Source organism: Tupaia chinensis, unplaced genomic scaffold, assembly GCF_000334495.1.
Source record: "Tupaia chinensis unplaced genomic scaffold, TupChi_1.0 Scaffold000627_1, whole genome shotgun sequence".
NCBI lineage: Eukaryota > Metazoa > Chordata > Mammalia > Scandentia > Tupaiidae > Tupaia > Tupaia belangeri.
The window spans coordinates 1,096,727-1,120,418 of record NW_006160147.1 but is presented as its reverse complement, the minus strand read 5'-3'; the positions used below and the strand labels follow the sequence as shown (position 1 = coordinate 1,120,418).

General features: G+C 40.7%; 1 protein-coding gene across 1 annotated transcript in view; it reads left to right on the top strand.

Annotated features, from left to right (window-relative positions):
* KDM5B (lysine demethylase 5B) overlaps window positions 1-23,692 on the top strand; it is an 88,045-nt gene that overhangs the window by 26,944 nt on the left and 37,409 nt on the right. Inside the window, 8 exon segments of the mRNA XM_027776006.1 lie at window positions 4,834-4,911; window positions 6,815-6,937; window positions 10,191-10,361; window positions 13,984-14,118; window positions 16,826-16,922; window positions 18,692-18,801; window positions 20,515-20,673; window positions 21,846-21,965. Coding sequence (XP_027631807.1) covers window positions 4,834-4,911; window positions 6,815-6,937; window positions 10,191-10,361; window positions 13,984-14,118; window positions 16,826-16,922; window positions 18,692-18,801; window positions 20,515-20,673; window positions 21,846-21,965 — 993 coding nt within the window.

Genomic DNA, 23,692 nt, shown 5'->3' with positions numbered 1-23,692 from the left:
AGAGAATTTATTTTGGATGGGAGTTCTTAAACAGTCTTTGAATAAATGGGAGTGTCTATTTAAAGCTGGTTGGTGCCAAGCCTACCCTGAGGGAAGTAGGAGGGGAAGGGAGGTGGAAGCAGCATTATCTAACTGATTTTCTGTTTGGAAGACATTGTATGCAGGACTTTGTATTACAAAGCCTTCCTTGTAGACATCGTCAGTGAGTGTCAGTAAGACTGGGTCAAGGGCTCATAAATAGTAATTCTGCTTTCCATTTGTAGGAAGGATTTAAAAGTTTGTAATGTGTACCTGGTTCTACCTTTTGCATTTGTGCAGAGGTTTTTATTTTTTTTTTTTTGAAATAATCTATTTAATTTTATTTATTGGTTTTAACTTGCTGTGCAACACATGCACTCACCAGAGAGAGAGAGAGAGAGAGAGGGAGAGAGAGAGAATGAGAAAGCAAGCTGTCAGGTCCAAGACTAGAACCATAGTCAGCCAGATAGGAGTTCAGCTTCTTTTTTTTTTTTTTTTGGAGAGATTTTCACTGTAGGGCGCGTGCGCCAGAGAGAGACATAGAGACAGAAATCGAGAAACCTCCCCCCAGGGGGGGTGGTCACGCCGCAATCCCTTCTCCTCCATTCTCTTCTCGGGATCTTGGGCACGCACGCACACGCACCGGCGTGAGTTTTAAGCCACCGGGTCCGCGACACGGACCGAGGTCGACTACGTGGGAGTCCAGCAACATAGCCATTACGCTAACTGCTGGTTCCCAGGAGTTCAGCTTCTTGACCGCCATGATTCTTACTGGATCTTGTGCAGAGGTTTTCGGGCATGTTATTGACCTAAAACCACTAATTGATGAGAAGGTGGTCTTTTCACATTTTTTAAAAGATTTATTTAATTTTTATTTACTCATTCATTTATTTTTCATTTGACCAGAGAGATAGGGTGAGAAAGCAAGCCACCAGGTCCAGGACTCAGAACCGTGCTCGGCCATGTGGGAGTGTCCAGCTCCTTAACCACCACACAACCTGCTGATTCTCTCACTTTTTTTTTTTAAGAGAGTCCCCCCCCCCCCCCCCCCGCCCCTGCGGCCCCCCGCCACGCCAGGAGCGTGAGAAATCAACCCCAAGGGGAAATGAGCATGCTGCAATCCCTCCTTTCTCCATTCTCCTCTTGGGTGCGCGTGCACACACACACATGCCCGGTATGAGTTTTAAGTCTTCAGCTCTGAGACTTGAACCACAGTCAACTACCTGGGAGTCCAGCAGCGCAACTGTACCTTCTGTTGCTCCCAGTCTTTTCACATTTATATATATGTATTTAAATTTTCTTTATTCATGTATTTTAATTTGACCAGAGAGAGAGAGAAAGTGAGGAAGCAAGCCACCAGGACTCAAACGGTGGTTGCCCATGTGGGAGTGTCCAGCGCCTTAACCACCATGCCATCTGCTGGTCCCCTTTGCATATTTATATTAATCAAATTTGTATTAAGGTTGTTAAATCTTGTCATCTTCTGGGACAAGCAGTTGGTGTAATGGCTATGTTGCTGGACTCCCATGTAGTCAACAGTGGTTCGAGTCCCAGACCCGGTGGCTTAAACTCCCACCAGGCATGTATATGTGTGCATGCCCAAGATCCTGAGAGGAGAATGGAGGAGAAGGGATTGCAGGGTGGCCATCCCCCCACCCCGGGGGTGATTTCTCGTTTTCTGTCTGTCTCTTTCTGTCAAGCACATGCGCTGCTCTATAGCATAAATCTCTCCAAAAAAAAAAAAGTCCAGTCATCCTCAACTGAAAGAGTGATTAAATTGCCTTGAAGTACTGAGATGTATATTTTTGTATCATTAAGGTTTTGCACTTAAGTTCTGTGTTGATGTTGATAACCTTGAAACTGTAAATATGAATTTAAAAGCTACTGTTAGTTTTGCTGGCTTTGGATTTCCATCCTGTGAATGCATTTGTTTGTGATGATTGGCTTTCATAGAATATACACAATTTAAAAAATACTTGGGTCCGTAGTTAATGTTATTTTCTGTAAATTAACAAGAATGTGCTTTTGACACTGATTTTTAATTGGCTTTGTCTGCAGGGATGCAGAACCAACTTGCATAGCCTCTGTAGAGACTGTACTTTCTCATTTTGCTAATTATCAGATCTCAAAATGATGACAACCTCTCTCCATAATTAGAAAGATGAAAAGAGTATCTCGATGTACTAAGTATTTAATAGTGGATCATCTATGGGATAAATTTTGCGGCATTAAAAAAAATCTTTAGCCACCTTTGAAAATATTAACTGGTCAATTTCATCTCTGCAATATTTCTCAAAGTTAAATGGCTTCAAGTTGTTCCTGAGTTAGTACTGGGAGTAGAGGAAATGTTTACCTGATGTTTCTCAGGCCTCTGAGGGTTTTGAAGCTTCAACTTCCTACTTAATTGCCTTCCAAAGGAAAATATTTTTGAGTGCTAAGAAAAATAATTGAGCTTTTTAATATTATAACTTTTTTTTTTTTGAGAAGTTTTTGCTATAGGGCGTGTGTGCTCCCCAGAAAGACAGAGAGAGACAGAAAACGAGAAATTACCCCCAGGGGGGATGGCCACACCGAAATCCCTTTTCCTCCTTTCTCCTCTTGGAATCTTGGGCATGTGCACACACGGGCCAGGCATGAGTTTAAGCCACTGGGTCCAGGACTCGAACTGTGGTCGACTACATGGGAGTCCAGCAACATAGCCATTATGCCAACTGCTGGTCCCAATGTTATAACTTTTGTGCCTGTGTTTTGAAAGAGCTAAAATAAAACCATTTCATAGTTTTAAAAGTATAGAAAATTAAAGTCACCCTCAGGAAGAAATTTATATGGAACTACTTGCAATCTATGCATTTAAAAAATTATTTTATTTAACTTTTTTTTTTTTTTGAGAGGTTTTCGCTATAGGGCGCGTGCGCTCACCAGACAGAGAGAGACAGAGAGACAGAAAGTGAGAAATCACCCCCCAGGGGGGATGGTCACGCCGCAATCCCTTCTCCTCCATTCTCCTCTCGGGATCTTGGGCACGCACGCACACGCGCCCGGCGTGAGTTTTAAGCCACCAGGTATGGGACGCGAACTGCGGTCGACTATGTGGGAGTCCAGCGACATGGCCATTACGCTAACTGCTGGTTCCCTTGTTTTAATATATTCTTATAACCTGAAATACTTTTATTATTTAATAAATGTTATTTAATATTTAATTTATTTCATATTGCATTTGAAATGGAAGGAAAATTACCTATAGCCCTGCTACCAAAGATGTCAACCATTTTTAACCTTTTGCTCTATATTTTTTCAGTGTTTTATTTTTCTGTTGCAAAACTTTTTTTCCCCCTTAACCATACATAAAGAAAACCTTCCCATGTCTATAATGAGCAGCCTATACCATAGCATAATTTTTTTGTCTTAAGCTATTTCCCTAATGTGGACATTTAAGTTGTTTCTGGCTTCTCCATTTATAGGTAACAATTCATGTGTATTTTCCTACTTGTCATTATTTCCCGCTTAACATTATTTCCTCATACTAACAGTTATTTCATAAAAGGTTATCTCTAGAGAATAGATGTCGATACAAGTAGATACTTATAGGTGATTTTTTTAAATTTACATTTTTTAATACATTCAATCACATTATTTAGCTTACATGGTGATCATATAGTGATGTTTTTAACTTTTATATGAAAAAATTTTTCAAGGGGGAGCGGGCAGCAGGTGGCATACTGGTTAAGGTGCTAGACTCTCACATGGCTAACCACGGTTTGAGTCCCGGGCCTGGTGGCTTGCTTTCTCACCTGCCCCCCTCTGGTCAAATTAAAATAAATGAATAAATAAAATTAAATAAGTAATTATATTTTAAAAAACTTGCCAGCAGGAACATGGGCTCACCAGAGAAAGAGACGGGGGTGAGGGAGAAAGCACCCTCTAATGGGATGTGGTCATGCCACAATCCCTTCTTCACTTTTCCATCCTGTTGGGTTTTGGGGCATACACCCGAGTGTGCCTGTTGTGTTTTCCAAGTCTCTGAGGCAAGGAATTGAACCACGGGCGTGGTCGGCCTTGTGGGAATCAGTCCCCTACCAACAGGCAACAGAGGTGGCCAATGGTGATTTTTTAAAAAATTGGTTTTGGATGTCAGTTTCCCCCTATCCCTCTGCTACTGAACTTACCCCAATTTTATAATTTAATGTGTCTTGAAAGTTAAATAAATTGGGACCATCAGTTAGCGTAATGGCTATGTCGCTGGACTCCCACGTAGTCAACCACGGTTCGAGTCCCAGACCCAGTGGCTTAAACTCACGCCAGGCGCGTGTGTGTGCGTACCCAAGATCCCAAGAGGAGAATGGAGAAGAAGGGATTGTGGTGTGGCCATCCCACCTGGGGAGTGATTTCTTGCTTTCTATCTCTGTCTCTCTGTCTTTCTGGCAAGCGCATGCGCCCTATAGCAAAAACCTCTCCAAAAAAAGAAAACAAAAGAAAGTTAAGTAAACTAAATGTAGAGATAATTTGACATTAGTACGGCTGTTTTGTGGAAGGACACGTACTTCCAAGGCAGTGTGGAAGTGTGACTTTCCAAGCTCTGTGACGTCGCTTGGTGGGAAGGGTGCAGGGAGGGGTGTGTAGGATGTGACTTATCTGGGAAATGTTCAGGCATTTTCTGCTGTTTTTATGGAAGAGAACTTGAAAACTGATTGCTCTATGTTCTTTTTTTATTTTTTTTTTGAACTGATTAAAGGCAGGATTCTAATTGGAAAATACTTTTTTAAATGTCCAAAGATGCTATATTTCCTTCTAACAAAAGCCTTTGCTTCTTCCTAGGACTGGCAGCCACCATTTGCGTGTGATGTGGATAAACTTCATTTTACGCCGCGCATCCAGAGATTGAATGAATTGGAGGTAACTTCCTCAATGGTGTTCCAGTTGCCAGTATGTTAGAGGAGCCCTCTTTGCAGAGCTTCTGCCACCAATTTGGTGGTTTTAGTGAAGCTAAAATATGGTCAATAATTGATAATCACAGTGAAACAAATGCAATGGGCTTTTTTTTTTTTGAGGGGTATTTGCTATAGGACACATGTGCTTGCCAGCCAGACAGAGAGAGACAGAAAGCGAGAAATCACCCCCCAGGGGGGATGGCCACGCCGCAATCCCTTCTCCTCCATTCTCCTCTCGGGATCTTGGGCACGCACACACACGTGCCCAGCGTTGAGTTTAAGCCACCGGGTCCGGGACTTGAACCGCGGTCAACTACGTGGGAGTCCAGCAACATAGCCATTACGCTAACTGCTGGTCCCTGTAATGGGCTTTTGCAGCAAACTAAATTTTATAAAAAACACTGTGTTTTGCTTTTTTTTTGGCCTATTGGTTAGGCAAAAACCCCAGAGCCTGTAAATTCTTCCACACATAGATGATAACCACTAAACTTTAGGTTTTGAAAAGAATCTACTTTGAGTACTATACAAAAGAATAGATTTAGCCGCCCTAATTTTTATTCAAGTCTATAGCTACATTTAGATTTAATAACACTTCAGTTTTCAAGGCAGAGTAGGGAGTATGGGGAATTCTCTGGAGACCTGGTGATGTCCCTTCAGTTAAGTCCTTGCAAGTTCAGCTTGGTAAGACTTGGGCTCTAGGTAACATAGAGCTGGAGTTTACATGAATGTTGCACACATTTGATTTTAGTATTGAGGCATTATTTTGTTTTTCTACACTAAATGAAACATTCCTGACTTCAATGGCATATATACAATGGAATTCCGTAGATATTGATGGTAGCTTCTAATATATACATTTTCGAAGATTTCAGTGTATTTTCAAGTTGCAAAATAGGAGCTGGATACTAACTTGAGGTCTTGGATTAAGGCTGGGAACATCTGAACATTGTTATCAATTTGGGTCTGATGTGGACTGCCCAAGCTGTCTGACAGCTTACACGGAGGGTAAAGAAAAAGACAATTACATAAAAGAAAAAGTCCATAAAGGACAATAGTAATCTGTCCAAGGAATAACATTTAATAATGTTTTTTGTCACCTCTAAGTTATTAGGGCTTGTTAAAATTGATAATGAATCTCCCTTGGGAACCAGCAGTTAGCGTAATGGCTATGTCGCTGGATTCCCACGTAGTCGACCGTGGTTCGCGTCCCAGACCCGGTGGCTTAGAACTCACGCTGGGTGCATGTGCGTGTGTGCCCAAGATCCCGAGAGGAGAATGGAGGAGAAGGGACTGCGTTGTGACCATCCCCCCTGGGGGATGATTTCTCGCTTTCTGTCTCTCTGTCTCTCTCTGTGTGTCTGGCGAGCGCACGCACCCTATAGCAAAAACCTCTCAAAAAAAAAAAAAAGAATCTCCCTTATAAAACTTTTAGGTACATATATGAGCAAATAAGAAAATTTCTACTTGCAGAGAATAGATCTTTGAAATATCTAGTTGTAAAAAGACCGTACTGGAAATATGGAAGCTTCATATTTCATGAGCAGTAACATGAAATTGTGATTATAGTGCTTAAATGAAGCTCTTTTCAGAGTATAGACTTATGTGAGGGAGGGTTTGCTGAGTGTTTAACCCTTTGCCTGGCACATGGTAGGAGTTAAATTCTAGGCTGAGTTAAATTTTTGTTAATATATTATTATTTAAACAGCTTTATTTTATGTATTCTTGGCTGTTTCTCTGTTGAAAACTGAAAAGTAGTATTGTACTGAAATACTCCAAGAGTGAAAATCACAGTTGGGCAGGTGTAGGCTGTAGGCAGGGGCTGCACAGTGAGCGAGGTGAGGCTCAACCTCCACTGCTTTGTCATTTAGGCTCAGACTCGCGTAAAATTGAATTTCTTGGACCAGATTGCCAAGTACTGGGAGTTACAGGGAAGTACCCTGAAAATTCCACATGTGGAGAGGAAGATCTTGGACTTGTTTCAGCTTAATAAGGTAAGGGCTAATGATTATCTTAGTCATTTAATAATCTGACAGAATGACTTTAATCTTCTTTGCCTTAAAAAGAAACTTACCATTTGAAATATGTAAAAAGAGATTCTCAATGGAGATGAGTGATGAGGATCAAGCTGTACTTGTCAGGTCTGGAAACCTTATCTCGTGGAGTATTTTACTGTCACCTGCTTCTGTCGCTTTAAAACTTCTCAATAATCTTGTAAGAAATTACTTTCTCTTTTATTACAAACAAGGAAAATGAGGATAAGGGACCTACAGAAACTTTAATAATTAAATTTTTAATAATTTAATAACAGATTTACTTATTTTAAATAATTATTTAATTTATTGTTATTTTTAAAATTTGACTAGAGAGAGAGACAAAGTGAGAAAGTAAGCTTCCAGATCTGAGACTCAAACTGTGGTCAGCCATGCAGGAGTCTAGCGCCTTAACCATCATGCCACCTGCTGACCCCAGATTCACTTAATTCTTTTGAGTTGGTATTTTTAAAAATAATCTATTTATTTATTTTTACATTTTCCCACAAACATTTATTTTACATATCAAAAAAATTTTGCTCATGGGACCAGCAGGTGGCATGGTGGTTAAGGCATTGGACACTCCTATATGGCCAACTATGGTTCGAGTCCCAGGCCTGGTGGCTTGATTTCCCACTTTCTTTCTCTCTGTGTCTGTCTCTGGTTAAATAAAAAAAAAAAATTGAATGGATAAATAAAATGAAATAATTCTTTTAAAAAATTTTGCTTATAATCTATAGTTCTTGACACTTAATAAACAACTTTCAAAATTTCAAAAAACTGAATTTTAAATATAATATTTGAAATATTTGTTATAATTTTGTTTTTGATTCTATAAAGACAGAGATAGGGGAACCAGCAGTTAGCATAATGGCTATGTCGCTGGATTCCCACGTAGTCGACTGCAGTTTGCGTCCCGGACCCTGTGGCTTAAAACTCACTCTGGGTGTGTGTGCGTGCGTGCCCAAGATCCCGAGAGGAGAATGGAGGAGAAGGGATTGCGGTGTGACCATCCCCCCGGGGGGTGATTTCTCACTTTCTCTCTCTATGTTTCTCTCTGTCTGTCTGGCGAGCGCACGCGCCCTATAGCGAAAACCTCTCGAAAAAAAAAATAGAGAGATAGTATGGTTTTAAATTTTTTGGGGGGTAGGGAGTGATTTTTGCTATAGGGCGTGTGCACTCATGAGAAATAGACAGAAAGTGAGAAATCACCCCCCCGGGGGGTTGGCCACGCCACAATCCCCTCTCCTCCATTCTCCTCTTGGGATCTTGGGTACGCACGCACACACGCCCGGCATAAGTTTAAGCCACCAGGTCTGGAACTTGAACCATGGTCGGCTACATGGTAGTCCAGTGTCATAGCCATTATGCCAACTGCTGGTTCCGGCTTTAAATATTTTTGAGAATATTTATATATCAGCTACTCAAACTGTTGAAATTTAACACCCAGCACACAACTCACACATTAACCTTCTTAATTCAGCTCTGACTACCAAGTATTCTGTGATAATACCGTCTACTAACAAAGATCAGTGTCTTTCTTCCTTCAAAGTCTCCCTGAAGATAATTCTCTAGGTGTGGTTGTTCTTTTGCAATCTCTACTGACTAGAATGCTGGGCTGGAAAAGTCCAGGTTATTTTATGGTATGAATTATTTCATTTGGCTTCTCTAATCCTCTCTGCCAGGCAGAACTGTTTATGATGCCAGGCCATCCTTCTAAGAGCTTCTGTTGGCTTATTTGAGCTCTACCTTAGAACATAGTTTTCCAGTTTAATCTTCAGATATGACTTTCCAGTCAAAGACCTGTCCAGTAGTGAATATTTCCAATTTTTGATTCAAGGCATCAGGCATTATTGAATTTATGCAAATAACCATTCTGCCACAAAATAAGAATACTCCCAAATATTTTCCAATTCCAGAGGGGTCAGGAAGGGAAAAAAGTTTGTTTCTATTTAAAGAAACAAGAAAAAACATTTTAAATTGCTGAACCTATCAACAGCTTAAAAGGTAGTAAAATCCTTAAATAGGAAAACAAAGCATAATAAAGAAAAATCAGTATAATGTTTTACTCAAAAGTCATAAAATTCTATTTTACCAGTTCAGTCTTAGGTAATTAATCTTTCTTCTGTTGATAGGTTCAGGTCACTGTGGTCCAAATGTCCCTAGAATTAAGTTGGTTATTTTCTTTTTTGTTTGTTTGCTTGTTTGTTTTTAGAAAGAATTATTTTATTTAACTTATTTATTTATTTTCATTTGACCAGAGAGGGACAGAGCAAGAGAGAGAGAGAAGGAGAGTAAGAAAGCAAGCCGGCCAGGTCTGACACTCAAACCATGGTCAGCCATGTGGGAGTCCAGTGCCCTTAACCACCACACCACCTACTGGTCCCAGTTCGTCATTTTCTTGGTTGTTTTTTACTCTCTTATTTTGTATGTGTGTCTTCAGTTTTCCTGATAAACTACTACTTTCAGAACTTCTTGAAGAGCTGGTCTAGTTAAATTTTTTTCAGGTTTTGTTTATCTGAGAATGTTTTTATCTTTTCTTCCCATATAAAGGATAATTTTGCTAGGTATAATATTCTTGGTTAAAAGTTTCACTTAATACTTTGAATATATTTTCCCATTCTTTCATTGCATTGTTTCTGATGGGAGATCTGATGTTAGCCTGATAGGATGACCTTTATAAGAAACCTGATGTTTCTCTCTTGCCAGTTTTAGTGTTTCGTCTGTGTGGATTTTGCCAATCTGGCTATGATGTGCCTTGGAGAAGATCTTCTTGGGTTGATTCTATCAGGGGTCCTTTGTATTTCTTGGGTCTGGATATTGGAATGCCTCTCTAGATTACTTAATTCTAAAGCCTATCTTCTCTCCACCAAATAGGTTGCCATGGTTTCTCCTCCTTTATTTTTGGAGATTTTAAGATTTCAGAGTAGGACCAGATCCTTTTCCTTGTTAACTTAGCTCTTATTTCCAGATGACTGCTCTGGGGAAGTGAGAAGTAGCTTTTCGGGGACAAAATGTTTATGGACTGGGTTCTCAAAACAAATATTAACTTTTTAGCTTAAAATTAATAGTGTGTATACTTTTTTCTTTTGACTTAAATGGATTTTTAAGAGGTAACTACGAGAACATTTTGTTCTTGGAACCAGCGTTAGGGAATTAGAAGTGATTTTCACATAGGTGTTTCTAATTTCTTTTGCTATTTTATTGTTAACAGTTAGTTGCAGAAGAAGGTGGATTTGCAGTTGTTTGCAAGGATAGAAAATGGACCAAAATTGCCACTAAGATGGGATTTGCTCCTGGCAAAGCTGTGGGCTCCCACATCAGAGGGCATTATGAACGGATCCTGAACCCCTACAACTTATTCCTGTCTGGAGACAGTTTGAGGGTGAGTTTTGGGGCTACTCGTAACCTGTTTTATTTCAGTGCTTATTGGTGTATTTTTTAAGGGGGAATTCAAAGTCTGATTATATTTGGAAGACATTATTTTGAAAACCTTGATTGGTGGATTTTTCAGTGTTTCTGCTGTTTTGAAAGCAGCCATGCGTAGGATTTTACTTTTGCAATGATTACAGTTGTAGAGGAAATGTTCTTCTACTGTCAAAGCTGAGATCTTTATTAACTTCCCTACAGGCTTATGCTTTTTTTTGGAGAGGTTTTTTTTCTCCATAGGGCGCATGTGCTTGCCAGCGAGAGAGAGACAGAGAGACAGAAAGCGAGAAATCAACCCCAGGGGGGATGGTCACGCCGCAATCCCTTCTCCTCCATTCTCCTCTCGGGATCTTGGGCACGCACACATATGCGCCTGGTGTGAGTTTTAAGCCACCGGGTCCGGGACGTGAACCGCAGTCGACTACGTGGGAGTCTAGCGACATAGCCAATATGCTAACTGCTGGTTCCCCAGGCTTATGCTTTTCATTTGTTTACTGTTTAAAGTATTTCTAGTTGTCACATAAATGTATAACCTGCAAAATACCTTTCTACCTGTTCTTTTTTGCCAGTTGAGATTTCCAAGGATATGTCAGAATGTTATGTTGGTAAAGGATAGGAGTTTTTCTTTTTTCTTTTTTTTGGGAGAGGTTTTTGCTATAGGGTGTGTGCGCTCACCAGAAAGAAAGAGAGGGACAGAGTGACAGAAAGCAAGAAATCACCCCTCAGGGGGGATGGCCACGCCGCAATCCCTTCTCCATTCTCTACTCAGGATCTTGGGCACGCATGCACACGAGCCCAGCGTGAGTTTAAGCCACCCGGTCCAGGACTCGAACTGTAGTCGACTACATGGGAGTTCAGTGACATAGCCTATACGCCAACTGCTGTTCCCAAGTTTTTCTTTTCTTTTTTTTTTTTTTAAGCTAGGGGATGTGTGTGCTTGCCAGAGAAAGAGAGAGAAAGAGAGATATAGAGGAAAAGTGAAAAATCACCCCGCAGCGGGGAGTTGGCCACGCACAATCCCTTCTCCTTCATTCTTCTCTTGAGAATTTTGGGTGCACATGCACGTGTGCCCAATGTATTTTTCAAGTTGCCAGGTCTGGAGCTTGAACCGTTGGCCATATGGGATCCAGCTGCCTTCACCACCACACCACCTGGCTAACTCCAGATATACTCTTTAGAGTCAAATTTGCATCCTGGTTTTTTTTCTACTTAACATATCGTGAGCATATGCTATGTTATTGAATATTTTTGAAAACTTTCATTTTTTTAAAACTATTTCTTCATTTAACCTTTTTTTAAAAAGAATCGCTTTATTTAAATTTCACTAAGAACACATACCTTTGTCTCTTACATTAAAAATTCATAGAATACACTACAGGGTTAATCCAGATGTTGGACAGATTTTATTCTTTTTGCATGCTTTCGTTCGTGGTGGCCTAGGTGGTAGGGGCACTGCTCCAGGTTCGTAACCCAGGTCTACCTAAACACTTGGGCATGCCCACGGTCCTGGCAGGCTGCAGGGCTAAGGGCGGGCGTTGGGGCATGAAGATCTGTGTTGAGGGTGCCTCTCTCTCCTTAGCTATCTCCCCTGTTCCTTCCTCTCTCCTTTCTCTCTCTCAGGAAATGAATGAATAAACTTAAAAAACAAATACTCTTGTCAGTCAAGGACTGTGTACAGAACGGAGGGCAATGTTCCATTCTAATTTTAAGAAGTGTAAACTATTTTAGTTTTCTTTTGATTGTTATTGATATTCATATCATTATAGCTTTTTCCAGAACATGAATGTTAACTATTATGGATGTAGCAGTTAACTTTCCAAGATCAAATGCATAGGATTTAATTAGAATAAGCAGAATATATTGTATTTATAGATTGTTGTGCCAGTGATAGATTCCTTACTTATTACCAAGTACTCGTATCAGTGTTTTTAAAAGTAGTTTAGACTTGTAGCAATAGATTTTGTCAGTTTGTTGGTCTATTCTTTCTTTTGTCCTTCCCCAAGTCTCTGTATTTTTCCAGTAAATGCAAGGGAGAAGGGACTGGTCTTGTTAGTGAGGCTCTATGGTGGAAATGGTGCCCACATTGTGGTAATTCCGGAAGGCTGTTATGTTACTTTGTGTATCTCATTCCAAGTATAGATGCAGTAACACACCCCAGATGGTTACATCTTGGAACCTGCTTGTAAAAATGCTTCTCAGGGTGTTAGTGGGCCCTCTTTTTTTTGTTTTGTTTTGTTTTTGTTGTTTGCCAGAGAGAGACAGAGTGGGAGGAAGTGCCTCTCCTTGTGAGGCATGGTCACACTGCAGTCTTTTCTTAATTTCTCCAACCCATTGGGATTTGGGGCATGCATGCCCACATGGCCGCTGGTTTTTTAAGCCACTGGGGTCAGGTTTCAAAGCGTGGTGTCCACCTATAGGATTTGGTTCCCTTAATCACCAGGCTAAGGGACCAGCCCTACGAGTCATCTTATTTGAAAGAGTCATAATCACTTGAAATTCGTATTAGCTTCAGTGGTAATACTTTGTTTTATGTTATATTGGCATTAAATGCCCTTTTTCAACCAGCAGAAACTAGAACAAGAAGAAACACTTGTCTGATCGGAAACAAAGTTCTTGTTTTGGGCTAAGTATTAAACTTTGTTGAGTTGACTTTATATAGATATTCTGAAATAAATGAAAACTCTACTGAAGGATACTTTAGTCAAATAACCTCTTCTCAGAAAGATACATCTTTTTAAAAAATGATGTTTTCCCTCTTTCTTTTTTTTTTAATCTCTATTTATTTATTTGTTTCTTTGTTTCTTTATTTTTATTTGACCAGAGGGGAACAGAGAGAGAGAAAAAGCAAGCCACCAAGTCTGGGACTCAAACCGTGGTCAGCCATATGGGAGTCCAGTGCCCTTAACCACCATGCCACCTGCCGACCCAAGATATGTCTTTTCAATGACAAGATTGCCAGTTACACTTGAAACTATAGGGTTGTGAAATCTAGAAAGCATACTGGATTCTCTATTTTATTGCTCCAAGCATTCTCTTTAAAAAAGTGAGATATACTTAATATAGAAGATTATTTGGTGCTCTTATAGGGGACTTTTCTAACATTTTGGGCCTTTGAGTAATTGACAGTTGCAGGCATGAGAAATTGCAAGTGGGAGTGCCTTGAGAGTGCTGTGGCATCAGCAATGAAATAAACCAAAGCAACACTTCACTTACAAAAAATTATTTTGGGTTGGCAGATGGTATGGTAGTTACAGCACTAGACTCCCACGTGGCCAATCATGGTTCAAGCCTTGGACTTGGCAGCTTGCTTTTTTGCTTTCTCTCTCTTTGGTCAAGAAATACATACATACATACATAAAATTCTTTAAATTTTAAAAATTATTTTAAGCTGTTACATGTGTATGTATACTATGACAGAGAGTTGGAGACTTGTCTTTGTATTTATGGATATCGTACAAATTGCAGAATTGTTATGTTGTATATAGATAATTTAAAAATATACCTTGCAAAAACTTAATGAAACTCTTTAAGGTTAAAAAAAGGGGAAACTCAGCAGTATAACTGTGTTTTGTTTCTAGTGTCTGCAGAAGCCAAACCTGACCACAGACACAAAGGATAAGGAGTACAAACCCCACGATATCCCCCAGAGGCAGTCTGTACAGCCTTCAGAAACTTGCCCCCCAGCCCGGCGAGCAAAACGCATGAGAGCGGAGGTGAGCGCCTCATGGGGTCCATGAGGGAGAGTTCTTGGCCCTGGTAAGGGCTGCCAAATGCAGGATTTCTCCCATGTATACACTCTTCATAGTTCTCAACCTTGTTAATCTCATGAAGGGATGCTTGTGTGTATTTCAGCTTTTACACATGAGGGGATTGTACCATCAAGGGTGTGAGAATTGAAGAACTTTTCCTGTTTTTATTCTGCCTGGATAGATAGCTGCTTAATTGTTACTAGGCAAGGCCTTAGGAAGAACTGGTGTTCTTGTATTTCTGTTTGAATTGCCCAGTACCCTCCCAGAGCTAGGTGATGCTTGATGGAGGGTAAGTCTAAGAGCTATGAATTTGGGGGAAATTTTTGTTTTTTTAAATACTGCTAGAAGGCACATGCAGGTGAGAGAGTGCGCCTGCACACATGCCTGCACAAGTTGCAAGCATGCACGTGCATGCTTTCCCTTTGCCAGTGGTGTGTAGTCATGCTGCAATCCTTTGTTCCATTTTTCCAGCTGTCACAGTTTTGGGTACACATACACATATGCCCAGCATGTTTCTTAACTGCTGGGGCTAGGAATCAATCCGTGGTTGGCCATGTGGGATCCAGTGCCCTCTGCAAAACTTAGCTGCACTACAGGGCTAGCCTAATGGGGATTTTTTTTTTTTTTTTTTTTAAGCAGACACGTTAAAGGCGGTGAGGGCTGTTTTTCACTGACTTCCTGAAAAGAGTAAGGAATCAGTTGTAAATATTTATGCTCAGATGAGAAGAAATGGGCAGCATGAAGAGGCGTTGAATAAGTAAGAAGAAGTGAAAGTGACAGAGGAGGGACAGTCAGGAGTGAAACTGCAAGATTATTTGCTGTAAGAGATTTCCCCTGGGAGAAGAAGAGCATTTTCCCAGTTATTTGCTCCCATATTGAGGTACGAAGGTTCGGGCTTCCTGCCTAGCATGATGGCGATGTGAGTTTAGGGCTCAGGCGGGGATAATAGATATAGGGAACAATTTAGAGTTCATATTGCACTGACTATTTGAATCAGTCTCTGGCTGTTTAATAATTATTGCCAAAGATGAAAAAAATCAGTCATTTTGTTTTCTGAAGAAATGGATACATAAGAATTATTTTTCACTTTGGTAGTTGAAGATATGAAAAAAATTTAGTGACAGAATTTTTTAAAAAAGAATTATTTAATCTTTTGTATTCATTCATTTATTTTAATTTGACCAGAGAGGGACATCGAGAGAGAGAGAGAGAGAAAGTGAGAGAGCAAGCTACCAGGTCCAGGACTCAAACTGTGGTCGGCCATGTGGGAGTGTCCCTAACCATGCCACCTGCTGGTCCCTGTGACAGAATTTTTTTTTACTTTAATTTGCTGTAGGGCATGTATGCTTGCTTGAAAAAGAGAGAGAGAGAGAGAGAGAAAGTGGAAAAGCATCCCTTTGAAGCGATGACCATGTTGTAATCCCCCCCCCCTTTTTTTTTTCTTATTTTGGGTATACATGTATGTGTGCCCAGGGCATTTTTCAAGCCACTGGTTCTAAGACTCAAATCTTGCTGTTGGCCGCAGGATCTAGCTCCCCTTAATCACCCCTGGCTGGCTAAGTGGTAGAATATATTTTTCTAGAGAGAATATCTAGAATAGAAATGCATGGTTATTTTTAGCTCATAAGGATGTTTAAAAGTTCATTAATCTAAGAATCTGTTTTGTTCTGAGCAGATTCTTGATCCTTAGCGTGTATATGGCAGGCATGCTGCAGGGCTGTGGATGCCCAGGTCTGCCTAGATGGTGCTAATGGTACTGATACACCTATGGAGGATCTCTGCTAGCAGGGGACTTTCTTGGTATAGATGAGTGAACACAAATGGAGTGACAAAGTCCAGTTCTGGAAACATTTCTGTGTTACAGACCACAAAAATGGTATTATTTGCCTTGCCAGTCATATCGGCATTTCAAGGAATGACAGAAACTGAAACTGGTTTATGTACCCTCAGGGAAGAGAGGGTTCTTAACAGTTGAGTGATGTCAGGGGTGTAGTTGATAATAGTTTATTAAAAGCATTTATAGAACATTGTTGTGGATGCTGAATTTCTCATATACACTGGCAGGCCATGGAGGAGGTCAGCAAACTCTTAGAAGCTAATAAATTATGATATTTATGTAGTTACTTAGATTTGGCTTAGTGATGGTTGAAGAAAGCACAAGGTCAATAAATGAAAACCAAAAAGTTTCTCAGAGGAAAATAAGGGTTCCTAATTTGAGCAATAGTAGTTCTCGTAATTTGTTCTTGATCCTTTGACTTTCCTTATGTTTTGATCGTATTGGAGAAAACCCTTAACCCTTCTGAGATTCTCATTCATATCTAAATAGTAGTAGTTTCAATAGTGAGATTGCTCCTTTTTGGGGAGAGAGAAGTATATACATAGAAAGATTTTTTACTGTAGGGCATGTGTGCTCACTGGAGAGACAGACGGACAGAAGTGAGAAATCACACCCCCCCCCGAGGGGAGGATAGCCACTCCACAGTCCCTTCTCCATTGTCCTCTCGGGATTTGGGATACACATACACACACACATGTGCCTGGTGTGAGTTGAAAGCCACTGGGGCTGAGACTTGAGCCAGAGTCCAGCAGCATTAACCATTATGCTTTCTTTTTTTGTAAAGGGAATATTCAGTATATGACACCTTTTTTATTTTTATTTATTTTTTTTAAGGCCATGAACATTAAAATAGAACCAGAAGAGACAACAGAAGCTAGAACTCATAATCTGAGGCGTCGAATGGGTTGTCCAACTCCAAAATGTGAAAATGGTAAGGAAGTTTTGTATAAATAGGAAAGAAAAAGTTAACACATCAAAATTATTCATTAAGTATAAACATTAGAAAAACTAACATTAGTCACTGACTTTGGCTTTGAGAAAATTTTTTTCTTTTTTTTTTTTTTAAGAATTATTTATCTTCATTTGTTATTGTTTTTTTTGTTTGTTTGTTTGTTTTTTGTTTTTTGTTTTTATTTGACCAGAGAGAGAAAGGGAAAGTGAGAAAGCAAGCTGCCAGGTCCGGAACTTGAACCATGGTTGGCCATGTCGGAATCCATCACCTCTAACTATCACGCCAACTGTCGGCCTGGGCATTGAGAAAATCTTAATATGAGAGGACTTCAAAACATTTCTGGAAAAAACGGAATAAAAGTATGTGTTTATTCTGCGCAGAAATGTTTGAATTCCATGCATGATTTTTTTTGTAATACACATTTTTCATGAAATTTTGTGAGGGCCCCTGTGTATAAGTGTTCTTATTCTTATAAATGACCAGTAGGAGAGAGAATTAGATATACACTTGTATTTGTATTAAGAATGTGGCTGTTTCTCACCTTTAGCTAGAAGCTACTTCGAAATTTCATTCAGTACATGCATTGGAAAGAAGTAATTTACGAGAAAGCATAAATGTCTTTTACTGAATGTCTAATAGCTCTATCTCAGGCAAGGCAGGCAGAAATGCTTCCTAATTGCAGTTTTAATTGACTTAAGTCACTGAGAGATTTGGGATCCCTTTAAGAGAAATTCTATATTCTGTATAGGAGGCACAACTGGAGATGTTACCACATTGGCTGTTCCTGGGGATTAATGAGTTAGTGGCGAGGCAGCGTGATCTAGTGGAGAGCCGACAGATAAGAATCTCAGTCCCGGCCCCACCTCTAACCAGTTGTTTGATTTAGAGATTTTTCTTGGCTTCTTTTACTTTTTTTTTTTGAGAGGTTTTTGCTATAGGGCGCGTGTGCTCGCCAGACAGATAGACACATAGAGACAGAAAGCGAGAAATCACCCCCCAGGGGGGATGGTCACGCCGCAATCCCTTCTCCTCCATTCTCCTCTTGGGATCTTGGGCACGCACGCACACGCGCCCGGTGTGAGGTTTAAGCCACCGGGTCTGGGACGCGAACCATGGTTGACTACGTGGGAGTCCAGCGACATAGCCATTACTCTAACTGCTGGTTCCCTCTTGGCTTCTTTTAATGTCAGTTTACTTATCTTTGAAATGAATTTATTGTGAAATTAATTTATGGAAAGCATTTGGCACAATGCCGCCCACCTGATAGTTCAATAATTGATTGCTAGTGTTTTTGCTAAAATGATCAGTCCTTGGAACCAGGAAGTTAGAGACCAGGAAGAGGACCAGGCAGTCATTTTACGTCATGGCACATTCATGTATAATGTGGCAGAGGTGCAGTTGGTGAACATTCAGTTTCATAGCTGTGATTAAGTGGAACTTGATTTCGTCTGTATATTTATATCTTGGTCTTAAGAAAACTGGATCTTATCTCCTCTTTTGAAAGTATACAAACCTGAGCAGCATCTCCAGAGGTTCCCAAGTCTTGACATCTAAATAGTCTAACAGTTCCATTTTGTCAGAAAGGAATCAGCATTGAGTCTTTGAGTAAAGTCATACCCAATGCTGCTGTTACTAGAATGAAAACAAACATGGCATTATGTTTGTGTGCAGTGTCTGCTGGGAGGGAGGTGATGAGGTGAGGAAGGAAGCAGAGAAAGCCTAAGCTAACTTTGCATTGCCTCCTCTAGAGAAGGAAATGAAGAGTAATGTCAAGCAAGAGTCCATTGAGAAGAAAGATTATATTGTAGAAAGTGAGAAGGAAAAGCCCAAGAGTCGGTCTAAGAAAACCACCAATGCTGTGAGTTGATGCCCTCCCTTTCTCCTTTTCCCTACTTCTTTTTCTCCTTCCCTTACTCTCTTTAAATTCCTTACCCACAGCTTGATACGTTTGTGTCCTATTTAGGATTGGCTAACCTAAGTCTGACAATAGATCTTTTAAAAAAAATTCTTTAATTATTTTAAAATTTGCTGTAAAGGGTACATGTTTTTACCACAGAAAGAGAGAAAGTGACAAAGCAAACCACCAGTTCTAGGACTCGAACCATAGCCAACCATGTCGGAGTCCAGCTCCTTAATTACTACACTGCCTGCTGGCCCTTAAAAAGATCTTTTCAAGTCAGTTTATGGCATCAGTGTGTAAATGGAGGAAATACATGATTGCATTATGAAGACGGTAGTAATACGTGGTAATATCTGGGGGCACTGACCACCTTTTTTCTGGAGTGCGTACAGTTTAGTACTGAGTAATGAGCTATGCCAGATGTAAAATTGCTTGTAAGTTGTTAGTCCACCTCCAAATAAGTTTAAAGGTATATAGCATAAATCAAGTTGGTGTTTGCAAAATTTCCACAAGCCAAGGGGAAAGAAAAATGAGAAGAAGGAAGAATCGAAGGTTAGAGGGTGAGGACATGGCAGAATTTTAGGGTGTGAGAGCTGTTTACTTTGTTGAAATTGTTTATTGAAAGTAAAACTTCAGAGTATTAGAAAGAATCTGGTTTCGTTTCTTCCCTGTAATCTTGAAATGACAAGTTATTCCAATTGAATGTTCTTTCCATAAACATCATCTCCCCTCCCTCATCCCACCACACACACATAGTACAGTCAGAAAATTGGCAGAGCCTAGGATTTCACTTGGTACAATGAACAGACCATGAAGGTGAGACTCCTGTAGAGCTGAATTCTCGACTTCGCTGAGTTGAATTTCTGACTTTGCATTGTTTGGTCACGTGTTACTTTGCTCGGGCTGCCCGAATAAAGCACTACACACTGAGAGGCTTCACAGTCGATTTCCTTGGGGTTCTGGAGGCTGGGAAGTATGAAATCCAGGTGTGGGCAGGGGCACTTTCTTGTGAACCCCGTCTCCTCGGCTGTAGATGGCAGTCTCCTCCTTGTGTCTTCACGTGGTTTTTCCTTTGCATGTGTCTGTGTCCTAACCATCTCTTTTAGAAGGAACCCCATCACACTGGATTAAGGCCCACCCTCATGACGTCATTTCACTAGTTACCTCCTTAAAGATGCCATCTCTGCGTACTGTCACCGTCTTGGTGCTGAAGATGTAGGGTTAGGAGTGAATATAATTCAGCCCTTATCACATGGCAACTGTGCTTTTACAACACGGCCATTTAAAGTGATAGTTTAAGGCAGTTACTTTTAAATATAGAAAATTGAATCTTCATAGATTCTTCTGGTTAGGCTGATAATTCATTGCTTAACACCTGATTCTTCTAGAAAACTGTCTTTAAGGTACTGAAAACAAGGTGCTTATGTAACAAAGTTTAAACATACAATTACTGAGAAAGCTAGGTGATCACTTTTTAGAATTGGGGATGCATCAAGTAATGTGAAATATCCTTACAGAACATGAAGCATTTTTATTTTAAACATCCCTTATATAGGTTGGGGCATTTGGAGAAGGTGGAGAGACTAGATTACGCTCAGCTCTGTCTCATCCTTAGACCCTCGGGCCGTGGCTCACGCTGCCTTGTTCTTTCCCCCCCGTGCATTGCTCCAGGTGGACCTGTACGTCTGCCTTCTGTGCGGCAGTGGCAATGACGAGGACAGGCTTCTCTTGTGTGATGGCTGTGACGACAGTTACCACACCTTCTGCTTGATCCCACCTCTCCATGATGTTCCCAAGGGGGACTGGCGGTGTCCTAAGTGTTTGGCTCAGGTAAGAGTTAATGATAGATGCCATTAGGAAATTTTTTCTAGAACATTGTCTTTGGATTTTAAATTTGGCAGTAGATGATAATGAGGCCCATGAAGAAAGGTAGGCTGCCCTGAATGGGAAAGGGGTTTTAGAATGGGTTTCATAGCATATGCAGTAGTTGAGGAGCAGAAACAGTTTCTCAGCGACTGAGAATGAAACCCCAATGTCCATAGGGCTTGCAGTGTTGTGCTGCCTCTGAGCCACAGTGGCTAGACCAGTCGGATCTCCATTTTGAGCTGTTATGGGTTGATTTTGTAGCTTTAACTCTCAGGAGGACATTATTTTTCTCATTTCAGTATCAAAAACATTATTTGATCCTGAAGGGAATCCAATTTCTTCCCCCTAATTGCTGATGGCCGTGTGCCTTCTCCTGAGGAGGGAGAGAAAGCACTCCCCCCACAACCCCTCGGGTGTGATCACACCGCGGTCACTTCTCCCTTTTCCCGTCTTGTTGGGATTTGGAGCACCGTGGGTACATATATACCCAGCATGTTCTTTAGGCCTTTGAGGCTGGGATCTGAATCTCAGCCATGTAGGCCCAGGTCCCCTTAATCACCAGGCCACCAGGTCACAGGCTGGCCTGGAAGTCAGGCTTTTAGGCTGCCTCTTCATAATTATAATCAGCCCTCCATGTTCAAGGTTCTGTAGGGATTCTAGCAACTGCAGATTGGAAAGTTACTGAGTTGCTGACATGTACTGTACAGATTTCTCGTCGCTATTCTCTAAAGGATACAGTAGAGCAGTTATCCAAAAGTAGCATTGCTCTGTTTTAGGTTTTATAGTATAGAAATGATTTAAAGCATACAGGAGGGGTGTGTGTAGTATGCTACGCTCTCTTATGTGAGGGATTTGAGCATCAGCAGATCTGAGGTATGCCAGGGGCTCCTGGAGTATTTAAATTACTCCAAGTTGTAGTTGTTAAAATAAATTTTATTTGCTCATTAAATAAATATAATTAATTTGTTCACCGGAACTACCCCATTTCTCAGGTTAATTTTTCTCAAGTATGCCTAGCATAGAGGTGAAATAAATAAATTGAAACTCTGTTTTTAATTTGTCTACTTGACAATTGACCAGCTATTCTTGGTGTTTTCAAGTATCACCTAGGATATGAATTTTCTTTTCCTTTGCAGGAATGTAGTAAGCCACAAGAAGCATTTGGCTTCGAACAAGCGGCCAGGGACTACACCCTCCGTACTTTTGGAGAAATGGCAGATGCATTCAAGTCTGATTACTTCAACATGCCAGTCCATGTATGTACATGTATACTGCTTTGATTTAATTTTTTTTTTTTTTGAGAGGATTTTAGCTATAGGGTATGTGTGCTTGCCAGAGAGACAGAAAGCGAGAAATCAGCCCCCGGGGCGGGGATGGCCACGCCGTAATCCCTTCTCTGTTCTTTTCTTGGGATCTTTCGGCACGCATGAACATGCGCCTGGCGTGAGTTTAAGCCACCAGGTCTGGGACTCGAACCGTGGTCAACTACATGGGAGTCCAGCAACATAGCCATTACACTAACTGATGGTCCCTGGTTTAAAATTTAATAACTTTTGGAGACCAGTGGACCTGAGGCCAGGTTTGAGCTGAGGCTTCACTCTGATAGTCATTATCATGGATTGAAACTTCCAACTTGTTAAGTGATGTTAAAATTCTGCAGTACTTTAAAATGGCTTCATTAAAGAAGTCTCTTCCACACAGAGCTTTTTTTTTTTTTTTTTTTTTTTTAATTGTCAGGGAGAGCATGGGTTCACCAGAGAGTGGGGATGTGTCGGGGGAGAAAGAGAGAAAATACCTCTCCTTCCCATGGGACATGGTTACACCACAGTCCTTTCTCTCCGTTTCTCCATTGCTTCAAGCTGTTGGGCATCCCTGCACGCATACCTGGTGATTTTCAGGTCGCCAGGGCTGGAGTTCCAACCACTGTCAGCCCTGTGGGAGCTGGCTCCTTCTATATAGCCTTTAACTGCTGAACTCCAGGGCTGGCCCTCTATTCAGATCCTACAGCAGTAACGGACTGATGAGAATCACCAATAATCATTTCAGCCTGACAAATACAACTTAAAACTTCACAGAGCTAATGAAATTATTGCTGTATGCTAAGCAGTGTACTTTATATTGAGAACACTTTATTTATTTGGAGAGGTTTTTGCTATAGGGCGCGTGCGCTTGCCAGAGAGACAGAGAGATAGAAAGCGAGAAACCACCCCCCCTCCACCCCCATTAGGGATGGCCACACCCTTCTCCTCCATTCTCCTTTTGGTATCTTGGGCATGCATGCACACGTGCTCAGTGTGAGTTTAAGCCACCGGGTCTGGGACTCGAATTGCAGTCGACTACATGGGAGTTCAGCACCATAGACATTACACTAATTGCTGGTCCCATAGCTAACAGCTTGCAAAGAGAGTTACACAACTTTTTGACTTCCTGTATATGTTAAAATGATATTTCCACTATACTGTAGTCTGTTAAATGTGCAGTAGCATTAAGTCTGAGAAAAATAATTTACATACCTTAATTTAAAAATACTATATTGCTAGGGCCAGCAGGTGACGTGGTGGTTAAGGTGCTGGATTCCCACATGGCTGACCATGGTTCAAGTCCCGGACCCGCCGGCTTGAAAATCAGGCCAGCTCATATGTTTGTATGCCCAAAATCCCAAGAGGAGAATGGAGAAGGGATTGCAGTGTGACTATCTCCTCTGGGAGTGATCTCTTACTTTCTGTATCTGTGTCTCTGCCATGTGAGGACATGTGCCCTATGACAAAAATCTAAAAAAAAATGCTAACAGTCATTCAAATCTTCAGCAAGTCACTTTTTTTTTGACTGGTGGAGGTTCTTACTTCTTACAGGTTCTTACAGTGATGATGACTGTAGACTGATCAGGGTGGCAGACAGAAGTTGAATGGTTATGACAGATTCTTTTTTTAAAATATAATATTTTATTTTATTTTATTTATTCATTCATTTATTTTAATTTGAC